This window comes from Crotalus tigris, unplaced genomic scaffold, assembly GCF_016545835.1.
Source record: "Crotalus tigris isolate CLP2741 ecotype Arizona unplaced genomic scaffold, ASM1654583v1 scf7180000020347.5012614909:4044961, whole genome shotgun sequence".
NCBI lineage: Eukaryota > Metazoa > Chordata > Lepidosauria > Squamata > Viperidae > Crotalus > Crotalus tigris.
The window spans coordinates 3,738,725-3,754,941 of record NW_024097978.1 but is presented as its reverse complement, the minus strand read 5'-3'; the positions used below and the strand labels follow the sequence as shown (position 1 = coordinate 3,754,941).

The following is a 16,217-nucleotide window of genomic DNA, read 5'->3' as shown; positions in this document are numbered from 1 at the left end:
ATGACATTTATTCTTAAATGTGGATAGAATAGAAATCATGGATTGTAATAGCAGGAATGCAGTAATGTACTAGTAACTGACAAACTTGTGAGATTTGGCATTTCAATACTGTATTTCCCTTAGTACATTTTTCTTAAAGAAGGATGGAATGTGAAAAACATTACTAATAGATGCTGCACCAAATAATTTATTTTTCAATTACTGTCCCTGCAAATCTATTAAAACGACTGTGTTTATGTTCATGTACACAAACACCACATGACTGATTAACTGACCTAGGCTTATCTCCTCCAATCCCAAAGGACTCTGGATTGTTTACATTTAAAAAGTATGAAAAAATTTATAGCTCTATCTGCAATTACAAAAATATCTGCATTTGAAGAACAATCAAGCAGCAAAGAAGAACTCAGGGTGGAAGCTTGCTACTAGCATTTCCAGGTCGATTTAAAAAAAATATGCAACCGCTTTCCTAAAACTTAGCAAAATGAACGCTAATCTAATTTTAGGCTTGTTTCAAAGGAGATGCTTTTATATTCAGTCTTTCTTCTAAGAAATTTAAGAAACTTCATATAAAAAAGGGCAATAGCTGTTCATATCAGAGAAACATACTTCTCACATTTGCATGGAGTGGATGGAGAACATGAAGTATATTTTTACACAACCCCCACCTCCCCTATATTTTGCACTAAATTCCTGCTAAACCTTTTAACTAATAAATGGATTTGTTTGCTAGATTAAATTCTAATATTACTGATATGTTTGCATGCCACACTAAACTAGGTCGGACAATAACTACTACTGTTACGCTACTTCCAGATAAATAACACCTCAGACAATACAGCAAAGCATAGCCTGTTATAGTTCACCACTGTTTGTCATGTTGGTTGATAGTTCACCTTTTGTAGTATCTGGCTATCTCGGTACTTTTTTCATTTTTGTCAAAAATAAATAAAATATGATAGATTAATTAAAATTGGAGCCCCCTTCAGCCCTACTTCTTTCATGCCCATTTTACCCTTTTCAAATATATAGGCTGTTGCCTGCAGACAAAACACCCTCCTTTTTGTGGTTATTCTAGTCTTCAATCTCTTCTTCCAGAGGCTGGAACAGAGAATTAATCAAAGCACAGTGTCAATGCAATCTCACCCAAATCAGTATCATTTATTTCCCTGTAGCAAGGATAGGATTATACTTGTATACTTATTTGTAACTTGGAAACATACCGGTGCTGCTTCTTAAGAGGAGCTTTCTCTGTCATCTCTGGCATAGTTTGAGACAAAAGAATCTAGGAAAACAGAAAAACTCATCACAATCTTTGAAGCTACTATATCAATCATTACAGTTGAAAATGCATGGTTTTTCAGCAAGCTTTTACATCTGTATTTGTAGCAAATTTCACTGCAATTTTAAAATAATTTTACATTAGCACAATGAACTCATTAATGAAATTGTCAAAGGTCTTAGTACACCTATGCTGAACACTGAAGGAGGAACAACAATGCAAAATCTCTCTATTTAGCTACTCATATATTATTTGTACTCAGCACCAAACTATTTACTAGATTGTAAGCATTCTACAGTTTCTACTGCATCCAAAATACTTCAAATCTTAGACTAATAAAATTGTCTGAAATACCGAAGCCTTATTTATATTTTACTTTAATATCTTCATAAATGACCTAGATGGAGGGACTCATCAAATTTGCAGATGACACAAAGCTGGGGGGAACTGCTAACACTTCAGAAGATATCCTCAAGATCCAGAAGGATCTTGACACACTTAAGCACTGGTCCTATCCAAGAAGATGCAATTTAGTGGCAAAAAAAGTAAGATCCTGCACTTTGGCAAGAAAAAAAAATGCACAGGTACAGGTTAAGCAACACCTGACTCAACAGCAGTGCCTATGAGAGGGACCTAGGTGTCCTGGTAGAACTACCACTTAAGTACCGTGTTTCCCCAAAAGTAAGACCCGGTCTTACTTTCTTTTGGGCTCTGAAATAAGCACTAGAGCTTACTTTCGGGGTAGAGCTTAGTTTTATCGGTACCAGCAGGCTATGAGCATGTGGGGGCGGGGCCTGCGCATGAGGTGCAAAGACAATGCAATGGCGAGAGCATGGTGGTGGACCAAATACTGGCGTGGGCAGGTGGGGCAGAGCATGTGCCCTTCCCATGCCAGGCCAGCCCCTGTAGCCCTGAGGCAGCTGTGCTGGGCAGCGACAGGAAGGGCACCAAGGTGGGGTTGGCCAGGCCGATGTTCCTCCGGCCAGAGTGGGGGGTTTTTTGCCCCGGGCATCTGGGAAGGCTGCCTTCCTGGCCTGGCTGGGCCCGCCTGAGAGGTGAGTGGGGAGGTGGCAGCCCAGGACCAAAGCGGCAGGTGGAATGCCAGAGGCTTGGGGAGGGAGGGTGCTGAAGCGAGTGGGCGTCCTGCCATCAGCACCCATGCTGGCTGCCCCTTCCCCACCAGAGCCGGAATGCCGCTGCATTTACCATAAGTGCCGGTAGATGTCGGCCTTCCTTCCAGCAGCCTGGGCAGCTGCAGGACAGAGATGTACCCATTTCAGCATCTTGCCATCTGCTTTGCAGCTCCATCACAGTTCTCTGCCATCACGGAGCTAAAGAGCTTGCCACATCACTGCCCAAATGCCCTCGCTTCTCCCAGGAATTGCATCTCTTCGCTTACCTGATTTCCAGTCCCGTGCCGTTTCTCCTTCACACTCCTTGCCACCGTAGGCAGGGAAACAAAAGAAATTTGGGCGGGGGAAAAAAGGTCAATCAATTCCAACTTCATGAGATCTTTTTTTGTGTGTGAGAAGTTGAAATTGATTGATTGACCTTTTTTCCCCACACAAACTTTTGTTTCCATGCACTTGGCAGATTTCCAAAGCAGTTTGGAAACAAACAGGGGAAAAAAATTTTTTACGACACAACTTTTTCTGTTTTTTTTCCCCAGGGCTTCCCAGATCCAGTTAGGGTTGGAGGGGAGTGGGGATTAGGATTACCGTTGGCATGGGAGGCCTGGCTATGGCCTTGCGTAGGTCAGATGGGGTGGATCTGCCAAGCTTTATGGCAGCGGCATTGGGTGTGACGCGTGATGTGGTGAATGGCAATGGCAGCTGAAGCCAGTCACAGAACAAGTCAGGTTGTGATAAGGGACTGATATACCATTGGTTAGCAGGGCACATGGGTCAGATGGGGGATCTGTGCAGTGACATTGGTGGGCGCGATACACAATGCGGCAATTGGTCACAGCCAGCCAAAAACGGCTGCGGAACAAGCCGGGCAGCATGAGAGGCAGCAGTAAGGTATACCGTACGTTAGTGGGACACGTGCACCAGATCACCCCTCCCCCAGCGGCTTCGTCCCATCGCAGAGGCACTGGAGCTTCCCCCCCAATCTTGTGTCTATGGTAGAAACCAGATGGAATTGGCAGCCAGCCATCTGTGCAGGCTCTTAAGTAGGGCTTACTTTCGGGGAAGGGCTTATATTAGGCCCACCCCCGAAATGCAATCTGGGGCTTACTTTGGGGGGGGCTTACTTTCAGGGAAACACAGTAGGAACCAGCAGTGTTCTGCAATTGCCAAAAAAGCCAACATGGAACTGAGGGATAGTATTAAGTGACAGAATCACTTTATACCACATTGGTGAGTATAAATGTATCCCACATTTGGGATACTGCATCCAGTTCTGGTCACAACAATATAAAAAAGATGTTGAGGCTCTAGAAAGAGTGCAGAGAAGAAATTCCGTTCCAAACCTATGATTCTACCTATCAGTCACAAAGGATAATTCATGAGAAGGCTTACTAAAAAGCCCTATTTTGTCATGAATGTCTGAAGTAATAGCAAAATTCAATTTTATATTTAGTGTAAAATGTGTGCTATAACTTTAGTGAGTCTAATTTTTACTGGTTAATAAAACCTATATAACCTAATATTAATCTACATAGGAGTGGCATGTTAGTTGAAACTCATGTCACTGATTCTTGTTTAACATTTTCTCAGATACACTAGTGTTGGTTATATATATAAAATCAAAATATAAATCTGAAATACTTCATAACAATACATATGAAAATATTAATAAGGAAAAATTTTTAAAAAGGAAAAACTTGCCTGAAAACATAAAAACAAATCAAACAATTCAAGGAGTTTTAATATATTGCTAGATAATCTTCTTCTCTGCTTATCTATGCTTCTCTGTCTAAAAAGAAATCAGTTCAAATATTATCACTGCATACATATCAAGAATCTACTGTCATAAATCATGCTACGTATGTTCAAAAACTCCATAAACCATAAACAGAACATAGAGAGATATACTGTACATACTTAGACAAACAATAATAACATCTTGAAATTCATATGCATTTTCATACTAAATATATCAACTGAAATTAAGCCAAAACTACTCATAACTGAAAGGACAAATTTAAGTTAGAAAACAATTTGACAATAAATAAATAGGAGATCCTCATCAATAGTTCCTTTTAAATGTTTTGTATTTAGCTTATCTATTAGCCAATAAAAGAAACAAGAAGAAACAAATCTTTCCACAGGTGGTGGCTATATAAGGAATAGAAGGAAAAAGGTTTTTTCCTTCTCTGCATAAAAGAAACCAAACATACATACAGCATGTATCAAATGTAAATCTATAGAACAGCACAGAAGAAAAATAAGGAGAATAGAATAAACAAGTGGCCACACTTCAGCTCACAAAAGTGGACAAGGATTTTCAGAGGAGGAATAGTAAATTGTTCCAGAAAGTAACTTTCCAGAAAGAGAGCTATCACATGGAAGGAACACGCTCAGTGGAAGAGATGTACAAGATATTCTTTACTATGCAATTAATAAAAGACTTTTAGGCTACTGCATGAAAACAAGGACAGACGATAGGTATAAAGCAGCAAGAACACAGAAGGGGCATTGTCTTACCTGAACGCCTTTTCTCAGCATGACGATGGAGAATCCACCAATGGGTTATGCTTGTCTTCTGCCCGTAGACTAAGTCAGCCAATTTTGCTCCGCCTCTTCCTGGGACCTCCATTCCCCAGTTCTCGACTGAGGCGAAGTTGCTGACTAAGATTTTGTTTGTTGGCTCAATCCTCTTCCCTGCACTGGACCTGACTGGCCCTAAGGGTGGGAGTGGATTCTCCATCATCATGCTGAGAAAAGGCGTTCAGGTAAGACAACACCCCTTCTCCAGCATGACGAGTGGAGAATCCACCAATGGGACGTACCAAAGCCTCACTGTCCCTGTGGGTGGGGAGCAGTCTGGGCCTGTGTCCCACTTTCTGGTACTAAGCACTGGAGGACCCTCCTGCCAAATGAGGCCTCCGCAGATGTGAACCTATCTAACTTGTAGTGTCTTATGAAGGGGGAAGACGACACCCACGTCGCCGCCCTACATATTTTCTCAATCAGTGCCTGAGTCGCCCAAGCTGCTGAGGTGGCAGCGCTGCGAGTGGAGTGTGCGGTGATTTGTCTGGGGACTACTAGTGATGTCCCTGGTATGCCACTGCTATGCACTTCCTGATCCATCTACCGATTGTGGAAGCTGTGACCTTTTGGCCCCTTGTGTGTGAATGGAAGGAAACGAACAGGGCCTCTGACTTGCGGAAGGGTGCTGTTTGCTTAATGTATTGCCTTAAGGCCCTCCGAACGTCTAAGGTGTGCCATTTGCGCTCCAATTCATGGGAGGGCTGAGGGCAAAAATCTGGTAGCACCACCTCCTGTGTTCTGTGAAACAGGGAGTTAATCTTGGGAATGAAGGAGGGGTCTAATCATAGGACCACCCTGTCTATGTGGAAGGTACAGAGATGCTCTCTGATAGTGCTGTCAACTCTGAAATGCGCCTAGCTGAAGTGACTGCGATCAGGAATGCGACTTTAAGGGTCAAAAATTGTAATGTGCATGTCCTGACAGGTTCAAATGGAGGTGAGGTAATGGCTTGCAGGACCTTGGACAGATCCTAGGAGGGATATCTGTGTACCACGGGTGGTCTGCTGTTTGTTGCGCCCTTAATGAAAACCCGCACTGCCGGGTGTTTGGCTAGTGGTTCAGAGTTGCCATATGTAAGGATATAGAATAGGGCGGCCACCTGCCTATGAATTGTGTTTGGTGCCAAGCCCTTGTCCAGACCCTCTGCTAGGTAGTCTAAGATCCTCAGGATAGAAATACTAAGAGGGTCTAGCTGATGCCTTGTGCACCAGCTGTAATAATTTCTCCAAGTGGAGTCGTAAATTCTGTTGGTTGAGGACCTTCTTGAGGCCAGAAGTGTCCTAATGACTCTCTGCAAAAAGCTTTCCCTTTCTAGGAGGCTCCGCTCAAGTGCCAGGCGGTTAATTGGAGCCACTGTGGTTCTGGGTGGAGTAGCGCCCCCTGACTGAGGGAGATTTGATCGTGCGGAATCCTCCATGGAGAGACTTACGAGGTCGGCAAACCACAGTCGTCTTGGCCAGTGCGGTGCAATGAGTATCACTTCTGCTTGTTCCTGCAATATCTTCCTGATGGTTGCCTGAATCAGAGGAAGCGGAGGGAAGGCATATAGTAACCCCTCCGGCCAATGTACCTGGAGGGCATCTGCTCTCTCCGCTCCTGGAGACGGGAAGCGGGAAGCGGGAGAAGAATCTTGGGAGCTGAGCATTCTTGGGGCTTGAAAACAGGTCCAGTACTGGATGACCAAACCGGGCTGATACTTCCCTGAAGAGAGTAGGGTGTAGGCTCCACTCTGAGTGGTCTATTGTTGCCCTGCTCAGAGAATCCACTTGTTGATTTGCTTCTCCTGATATGTGCTCTGCCCTGAGAGAGGCTAGGTTGTTCTCGGCCCAGGTTCCCAGCAATTTGGTCTCAGTCATGAGGGCCCTCGACCACGTGCCCCCGACGGTTGATGTGGGCTTTGGCCACCACGTTGTCCGTAAGCACTAGAACGTGTTGATCCGTCACTGCGCTGTGGAAATGATGGAGAGCCAGATGTACGGCTCTGAGCTCCAACCAGTTTATGTTGTGTTTCAGGTCCCCCTTGGATCATTGGCCCTTGGATTGAAGATGTGCTCCCCAACTGAATAGGCTGGCGACTGTGGTCAGGGTGACTCGGACGGTCTCCTTGAACATGTGTCTCCTTGTCATGGCTGGAGACAACCACCACTTTAGCAAATTTATGACTCCTGGTGGTACCCACTTTTTGGTTGGAGGTGCCGGTTCCCTCTTTCTGGAATGGGAGTAGGAACCATTGCAAGTCTATGGAGTGTAGCCGTGCCCACAGCATGATCGCTATGCATGATATCATCTTCCCTAGTAAGCTGGAGAGCGTGGCCAGTGTGGTGGTCCACCTTCTTCGGATTAGCCCGACCAGGGCTTGAATGCTGTTCCTGTGTTCTCGAGAGAGGTAGACCTCGCACCTTAATGTGTTTATTACTACTCCCAAATGAAGAAGACGGGTCGATGGGACAGTTTTGACTCTTCTGAAAGTTTATTGAGAACCCATGGTTCTGAAGAACCTGTAGGGTCAGTGCTATGTCTGCCTATGCCGCCTGAACTGATGAGGACTGAATGAGAATGTCGTCCAGGTAGCACTGGATGCGCACCGGATTAGTCTGCAGGTGTGTAGCAAGGGTCGCCAGAACCTTTGTGAATACTCTGGGGGCCAAGGACAGGCCGAAGGGAAGAGCTCTGTATTGATAATAATGCCTTGCTAGGTAGAACCTGAGAAACCTTCAGTGCTCCGGCAGGATTGGGATGTGAAGGTAGGCCTCCGTCAGATCTATAGACATCAGGAAATCTCCCTTTCTGACGCTCGCTAAGATTGACTGAAGAGTCTGGACTTCCGGTGGATCTGCACGGCGATGGCGGCTACTTTGTAGCCGTCCTGGGTAAGTGTAATGAACCGCTATGAACAGCAGACATCAGCTGTTCAGCGGTTCAAAATCCCCCTCCCGGGCAAAGGGGGGGGCAGAGGGTAGTCTGAATAGTGGTAGAGCCTCTTATGTATCCCCATTTCTTTTTTTGGGGGGGTGACAGAGTGCTCCCACGGAGTTCAGACTGTCTCCGCTTCCCAGCTGCTTTTGTCCCTAGGGACAAAACAAGCCGTTGCGAACACCTCCGTGTTTAAAGTGAACTGGTGAGTTTTTTTTTATAAGCGGACAGAGTTGACTAGAGGATTTATTTTTAGCTTTCTTTGACTTTATATGTATTTTAAGTTTAAAGATCTATTTTTATGTTTATATACTCTCCTTTTATTTTTTACTTCTTGTTGAAAGGGAAAGTAAAATGGCGATCGGCAGATTTTTCCGGTGTTTTTTTGGGGGGGGGAAGTTAGAACGGTGATCGGCTTTTTCTTTTTTTTTTTGCTTTCTTAATGATTGGATGGATTTTAGAAGTATTATTATTCTTTCCCTCTTTTTAATTTTTATTTTTTTACTTTTTGTTGAAAGGGAAAGTAAAATGGCGATCGGCAGACTCTCCGGCGCTTTTTTTTTAACGGCGATCGGCTTTTATGGATTTTAGAAGCATTTTTGGTGTTTTTTTTTCCCCTTTCCCTTTTTCCTTTTTTTTAATGATAGGAATGGAGTGTTAGTGTTACTATTTTTGTTTAATTTTTATGTTTTGTATTCTGCACTTTTTGGCATTTTTTTTAAAAAAAAATGGAACGGATTTTTCTATTTAATTATTATTATTATTTTTCTTTCCTCCTTTTTTTTTCTTTAATGATCCCCTTTTGAAGGATTTTTTTTTGAATATATGGAGCTAATTTCTTATTTTTTTTTTGTTTGTTTAATTCTTGCAATTTTTAAGAAGGAGTAAAGTTTTTTTTTTCAAGATGGCTCCAAAGCGTTCAGTAATCTCTACAGCTTCCAAGGTGACTTCTTCTTCGGTCTTATCATCAAGGCAACAATCTAAATTAATAGTTTTACCTTCTTCCTTGCCACAGTCAACAATGGTGAAGGATTTGCAAGACATGATGGGAGATGTTATACTCCAAATTAGGGGAGAAATGAAAGAGATTTTAGAGGAAAATAATAAGACTTTGAAGCAAGAGATAGTTTTGACTTTAAAAGGAGTTGCTTCTGTTCTTGAAAAGTTGAATTTTCGTGTAGAAGAGGTAGTTGAAAAATTGGAATTGATGGAGGAAAATTTTGAAAGTATGGAAAAAGAGATGAAAAACTTTCAAGATGAGATTCTTATGCTTCAATATAAACGAATGGAATATGCCTTAAGAATTAGAGGTTTACATGAGTCTGTGCAAGGAGATTTGAGAGAGATGGTGGCAAAGGACTTTGCTGTGATTCTGAATAGAGAAGAAGAGGAAATACTTAGTGGAATTGATCAGACATTTAGAGTTAACTCTGTGGTGGCAGAGCAAAAGAATTTGCCAAGAGATGTGGTAATTTACTTTGGGAAAAGATCCCTGCGCAATGAAATTAGACAAGCCTTTTATAAGAAGAGGTTTCAAATTGCTTCACAAGATGTTATAATTTTAAAGGAGATCCCACCAAAAATTTTAAGGAGAAGAAAGGAGTTTGCTTTCTTAGCAGACGAACTTAAAAAGAGACAAATTCTGTTCAGATGGGATGTTCCGACTGGAATGGTGGTGAGCTACCTGGGGATACGTTATAGTCTTAATACTGTTTCTAAAGCAAAAGATTTTTATACTTCGGTCCTGGGGGTATGCTCATCGTCACCTACCATGTTTAAAGTCTTGGAAGATAAAAAGGTAGACTTGCAGTTTGAGGGATCTCAACAAGTAGAAATGGAGGAGCAAAAGACAACTCGTGCAACATATAATTGTAAAGAAAAGGATCAACAGAAGAACTTTAAGGAAGCTCCACAACTATTGGTTCCTGAATCTGAGGGAGAAGTATCTATAAATTTTTTGGAGCAACCTTTAATGCCAGAATTGCAGTTTGAAGAGTCTATATTAATTAAAAATAGGAGGCCTCAACAAGTAGAGATGAATGACCAGAAGATAACCTACGCAAGATATAATTGTAAAGAAAAGAATCAGCAGAAGAAGCTCAAGGAAGTTTCACAAGAGATGAAAGACCAGAAGACAATTTGTCCAACATATAAATGTAAAGAAAAGGAGGTCGAGGAAGTTTCACAAGTGTTGGTTCCTGAGACTGGAATGTATAAATGCAAAGAAAAAGCAACATATAAACGTAAAGAGAAAGACCGACAGGTGAAGGAGGTGAGGAAGTTTCAAAGGTATTGGTTCTGGAGTTAGTGGGAAAACCAGGACTTACAAATTCTTTGGAGCGATCTTCAAGGGCAGATTTTTATGCTTTTTTTTCGATGCTTATGGGCAAGAGAGACTGAATTTGTGGAGGGGATTTGTTATTGTTGAAGATTTAAATGTTTAAAGGGAATTTTAATGCTTTAAGCTCTAAGTAATGTTTAAATTTGTGTTGGAGGGAGATTATAAAGAATGATAATAATAACAGTAATCATTATTATTATTATTTTCAAGATGGAATTTGATTAAATGTGTACAGCGGGATTTTAATGTTTTAAGTTTTAAGTAATGTTTAAATTTGTGTTTGGTTGGAGTACAATTTGCTTAAGTTTCAATTTGCTCATTTTAATGTTTCAAGTTTCAAGTAATGTTTAAAGTTGTGTTTTGGAGGGAGTACAATTTGTTTAACTAAATGTATTCAGAATTGTTTATTATTTATATTAGATTTTATATTATAGGTATAGATGTTCAAGGAAAGTAGTGTTTAAAGTTTAGAGTATATTATAATGACTTTAATTATTATTTTTTTAGAGGAGATAATTCATTTAATTTAAGGTTTTTAGATTTGTTTAGGATTCATATGTGTTTTAAGCTTTTTTTCTTTTCTTTTTGAAATATTTAGGATAAGCCTGTAATCAACTCTGGGAGGTCTAGGGGAGGGTTAGGGAGGTTTGGGGAGATGGGGGAGGGTATGGGAGGGTGGGTTTGGGGAGGGGATTTGTTTTGTAAAATTTAAAAAATTTTCAATAAAAAAAAAAAAGATTGACTGAAGAGTCTGCATCTTGAACCTCCTGTATGCCAGGTGGGTATTCAGATTCTTTAGATCTAGACTTGCCCTACACCCCCCCCCGAACTGTTTGGGACTAAAAATAATATGGAGTAGAAACCCTGTCCCTGTTGCTTCTTCTGCACTGGTTCTATCGCCCGGATGTCCAGAAGGTGCAGGATGGCCTCCCTGAGGAGCCGCTTTTTGGCTGGATCCCTTGACAATGGACAAGGTGTGAATCAGTTCAGGGGTTTGGAGATGAATTCCAGTGAGAGGCCGAATCTGACAGTGTTTAAGACCCAAAGATCCATGGTGGTGGCCTGCCATTTGTGTGCAAAAAGGGCCAGCCTGCCACCAATGGGGAAGTCCTCCCCATCACTTGGATTTGCGAAAGGGGCGCCCCCCCTTCCGCAAAAAGGCTGCTTTGACTGGAATTGTTGCCTAAATCTGTCCCTGCTGCCTGGTCTATCGCCCTGTCGGTCTGATCTGGGCTGATAGGGATGGGAAAAAGAGTTCTGCTCTGGACTTGCTTCAAATTGAAAGGACGGCCTGCGAGGGAAGGAAGAGACTCTCCTCTCCATTCTTTTGAACTGGTGGACCAACACCTTGTGTTTATCCTTGTTTTCTACCAGATAAGGGTTAAGAGCCTCACCAAAAAGCTTGCCGCCCTTGTAGGGTGCTGCTGCCAACTGCCACTTTGACTTGATGTCGGCTCGCCATTGCTTGAGCCATAGCAATCTATGAGCAGCAGTGTTTTGTGCAATTGCCCTTGCAGAATAGTTTGCCCTGTGTAAGGAGGAATCTGCCAGAAATTCTGTTGCTGTCACTAACCTTCTTAAGTCCTGGTGGGTTCTCTTCTCGTCCTGGGAAATTCTCACCTGGAGTTGGCAGAGCCAAAGTAATGTAGTCCTAGCAAAAAAGGAATTAGAAATAGATGCCTTGATCGCCCATACTGAGACTTGGTGTGCCCTGCGGAAGGTGAGATCCACCTTCCTATCCTCAGACTTCAGGACCTCTGCTGCGTCTCCGGCTACCGTGGATGGGGAAAAAAGCGTGGCTGCAGGCTCGTCTACCTTCGGGACCTCTATTACCTCCGCTAGGCCAGGGTCTATATTGAACAGCTTCTTGTCTGTTCCCCCCATCGGAGGAAAGAATCCCGGTGTCCCCATATTATTCTGGATTGAATCAAAAAAGACAGGGAATAAATTGCTGTGTGTAGGTGGGTTGAGAAAACGCCTCGTTGTTTGTGACCTGACTAGTTGAAGGTCCTTCCTGAGGGATCAAGGGTCTTTCAATCTTGGCAGTGCTGCTGGCCTTGTGAAGTAGGGACTTGAACAGGGTGGGGTTAAATAGACCCATGAACGTTGGAGGGTCTGGGGATATGTCATCATCCTCTGACAGTCCTTGATCTGACTGCTCATAGTCCTCTGCAGGACACTTCCTGCCTCTGGAAGATCGAGAAGGAAAGATTGATTTGTGATACACAGAGGCTTCCTCTTGCGAGAGGAGGGGACGGCCTCTTGAAGCCATGGACCCGGTCCTGGAACAATGGTGTCTTGAAGAGGCCTGAGATATGAGAGATTGTAAATGTTCCGATGACAGTGCCTCTTGGAAACCTGTCATTGTCCCCGGGCCTTCGGGCCCTTCACGAAGAGGGGATTCAATTGCCTGTACTGCGTCAGCCTCTGTTTCCAGAGGTTCCTGACCAGGCTTCCTCGGGCCAAATATTTCCTCCTCTTTGTAATTAGGTGGGTCTAGGCCATCCTCTGCTGTGGCTTGCCTCTTTTCGGCCCTAGAAAACTGTTTTTTCAGGGCCTGGTGTCTACGTTTGGCCTCCTTATCTGCTGCCTTATAAGACCTTTTGCCAGAGATTGCTTTGGCCTTGATTCTGCCCGCCCGCCGCCTCCTGGTTAGATGATCTTGGCCTCCTGTGCCCAGGAGAGCTTATGGAGGATACCTGTATTGATTGGGCAGCGTTTGTGTTTGCCATTGGCAGAAAGAGATATCCCAATTCAAAAAACTGGGAGAAATCTCAACAGAGGCCTTAAGCAGGTTTAGTTCAGGAAAACAATGGATTGAATTTGACCAGTTCCTGATTGTCCCTCCTTCAAAGAAATATTTGATTGATTGAAAGAAAAAAAATTTATTTTATTTTTTATTTTTTGAAAAGGAAGTGCTTGGCTAGGAAGGAGGAAGGGGATGCTGCTGCCGACTGCCCTGAGAAAAAAAAGGAGAGCAGTCTGCTTACTGCTTACTTATCACCGGGGAAAGCCCTATGAGGCGTCTCACTCTCCGCGGCTCAGCTGGACTCGGAAATGCCCGCGGAAGATCTATCAGCTCTCCGCAGCTCAAAAACTGTCGTAAAAGCCGCGGAGATCTAACAGTCCCCCGCGGATCACAGCCGGCTATGGAGAAAAGCCAAATGCTGAAAAAAAAGGAAAACCCCAAGGAAGCTCTGCTGCTCCCTTGAGAAGGAACTCTAGAGAGGAAGAGAGGTGCTGGGGGGGTCTCAGGGTAAACAAAAGACTTCCCCACACCCTGGAGCTCGCTGGGTGATCAACTAAAATGGCGCCCCGGCTCTTTGTTTAATCCAATAGATCGGCTGTCCTGAGAGCCTTGCAGTAGCGCTGCAATCGCCCGACTAAGAGAAGAAAGCGAACAGCCGTTCACCTTCTCCCTCTCCCTCCCTTCGACACGAAGTAACAAAAATGAAAGAAAAATACCACCTGATTCAAAGAATTGCTTCTGGAGCCAGAAATAACAGTCTGAACGGGCTGAGACTAAGTCGAGAACTGAGGAATGGAGGTCCCAGGAAGAGGCGGAGCAAAATTGGCTAACTTAGTCTACGGGCAGAAACCCATTAGTGGATTCTCCACTCATCATGCTGGAGAAGAGGAGAGCATGACTACTTTCTGAAAGATGACAAAGGATATAATTATGGTAATTAGTATTTGTCTTTGTGATAAATGTAAATGTATGCTTAGCAGATTTGTTTATTTATGAAGTTTGCCAGAATAACAAAAATACAAGTACTTTCCAAGTTTCATGAAGTTCACCAAGAGTTATTCTTCCCGGTTATCCATATGGAGAAGAACACAGTATTATCAATAGCAATTATCACTCTATTTATCTCAGACTCTTTGAAGCTCTAAGAAAAAAACTCAGTCTCTTAATCTTTTATCAGAAACAATCAATTCAATCACATTTTCAGATTTTTCTATTTGCTACATGTAGACATCAATTAGATTTCTATGTATGTATGTATATATATATATATATATATATATATATATATATATATATATATATATACTGCTGGTGAGGAGGGGGCTGCAGGGGGAGGCAGGGCTGAGGCGACGGCACGTGTGCCCACAGAGAGCGCACATGTGCCATAGGTTCGCCACACTGTCCTAGAGCCAAATGTGAATTAGATAAAATCCAATATGTTGTTGAGACTAGATCTTGTGCTATGAATCATTATGCTCAAGGAAGTGGACAGGATTCTCTATGAGATGAGTTTGCCAAATGCAAGCTGGATTTGTGCTTTTCCTAGTTCCTCCAGGCAGGAAGGAATTGGCTGGATTAGGGAAATTGACAATGCTTGTCTGAGAGAGACTGTAGTTTTAATCACCAACTTGCTGAGGGGAATGATTCAGCTTCAAAGAGTGATAGAAGATATGGATTATGTAGATTCCATTGGATATAAATGGCATTAGTCACATTGGTGGATGACCATCTCAACCTTGATGGAGGACATTGCACCCTTCCAATCTTTTTAAAATTCTTAGTGACTTTTAATACTCTTGATCATAGCATCATATTGGACTGTCAGCAGGAATTAGGGGTTGGAAGTGTTGTTCTTCAGTGACTTTTTTCTTGAGTGGATGGTTCTAGTCCAGCGGCTCCCAATCTTTTCTATACCCTGCACCCCTAGAAGGGGCGTTGTCTTACCTGAACACCTTTTCTCAGCACGGAGATGGAAAATCCACCAATGGGTTTGCTCTGTCTTCCTGCCCATTAGATCAAATCAGTCAAACTTGCCACGCCCGTCCTGGACTAGGACATGCCCAGTCTTGATGAGGGCAAAAGCCACTGACTATAGTCTGACGTGTTGGCTCCCAGAACCCTAACACTGGACCTGGCGGACCCAAATAGGCGGGAGTGGATTCTCCATCTCCGTGCTGAGAAAAGGCGTTAAGGTAAGACAACGCCCCTTCTCCAGCACAGGAGATGGAGAATCCACCAATGGGACATACCAAAGCCTCACTGTCCCTGTGGAAGGGAAGCAGTCAGGTCTGGTGCCTCATCCCTAGAAACCACCTGTTGGAGGACCCTCCTACCAAAGGAGGCGTCCACAGAGGCAAACCTGTCCAGTTTGTAATGCCTCACGAAAGGTGAAGGCAAAGACCATGTAGCCACTCTACAAACGTCCTCAATGGACGTCTGAGTGGCCCATGCCACGGAGGTAGCCACATTGCACGTTGAATGTGCCGTGACATGACCTGGAACCGGCAGGGAATGCGACTGGTACGCCCCTACAATGCAAGCCCTGATCCATCTGCCTATTGTAGAGGCAGACACCCTCCTTCCCATAGAAGAAGGGTGAAAGGAAACGAAGAGGGCTTCAGACCAGCAGAAGGCCACCGTCCGCTTGATATAGCAGTGGAGGGCCCTGCGGATGTCCAGAGAATGGCATTGCCATTTCAGGTCATGAAACGGATTAGGGCAGAAATCTGGAAGTGTGATTTCCTGAGCCCTATGAAACAAAGTGTTGACCTTGGGAATAAAAGTAGGGTCCAAGCGAAGGACTACCTGGTCCCGATGAAAAATGCGTAGGTCATCCCTGATGGAAGTGGCAGAGAGCCAGATGTATGGCTCTGAGCTCCAACCAATTGATGTCGTGCCTCAGGTCTGGCCAGGACCACCGCCCTTGAGCCAACTGCGACCGAAGCTGCGCTCCCCAACTGAACAGACTGGCATCTGTCGTAAGCGTGAGCTGAATGGGTTCCTTGAAGAAGGACCCTCTAGCTACTGCTGGTGATGACCACCTGAGAGACCGCAAGGTCTGGGGAGGGACCCTTACCCTTTGGTTGAAAGAGCTCGTGCCCAACCGTTGGAAAGGGAGCAGGAACCACTGGAGGTTCTTGGAATGCAGTCTGGCCCAAGGTACAATCGCTGTGCATGATATCATCTTTCCCAACAGCTGGGAAAGAATGGCCAGCG

At 43.8% G+C, this 16,217-nt stretch overlaps 1 protein-coding gene across 2 annotated transcripts in view; it reads right to left on the bottom strand.

Moving 5' to 3' along the window:
* USF3 (upstream transcription factor family member 3) overlaps positions 1 to 16,217 on the bottom strand; it is a 53,745-nt gene that overhangs the window by 27,389 nt on the left and 10,139 nt on the right. The window contains exons 1-2 of one of the 2 annotated variants that reach the window (XM_039366625.1): positions 4,933 to 7,935; positions 1,224 to 1,285 (exon numbers count right to left, since the gene is read on the bottom strand). In XM_039366625.1, coding sequence (XP_039222559.1) covers positions 1,224 to 1,285; positions 4,933 to 4,953 — 83 coding nt within the window. In that variant the 5' untranslated portion in view covers positions 4,954 to 7,935. Of the gene's footprint in view, positions 1 to 1,223; positions 1,286 to 4,932; positions 7,936 to 16,217 lie in introns of those variants that run through there. The other variant, XM_039366624.1, reaches the window with a different exon arrangement.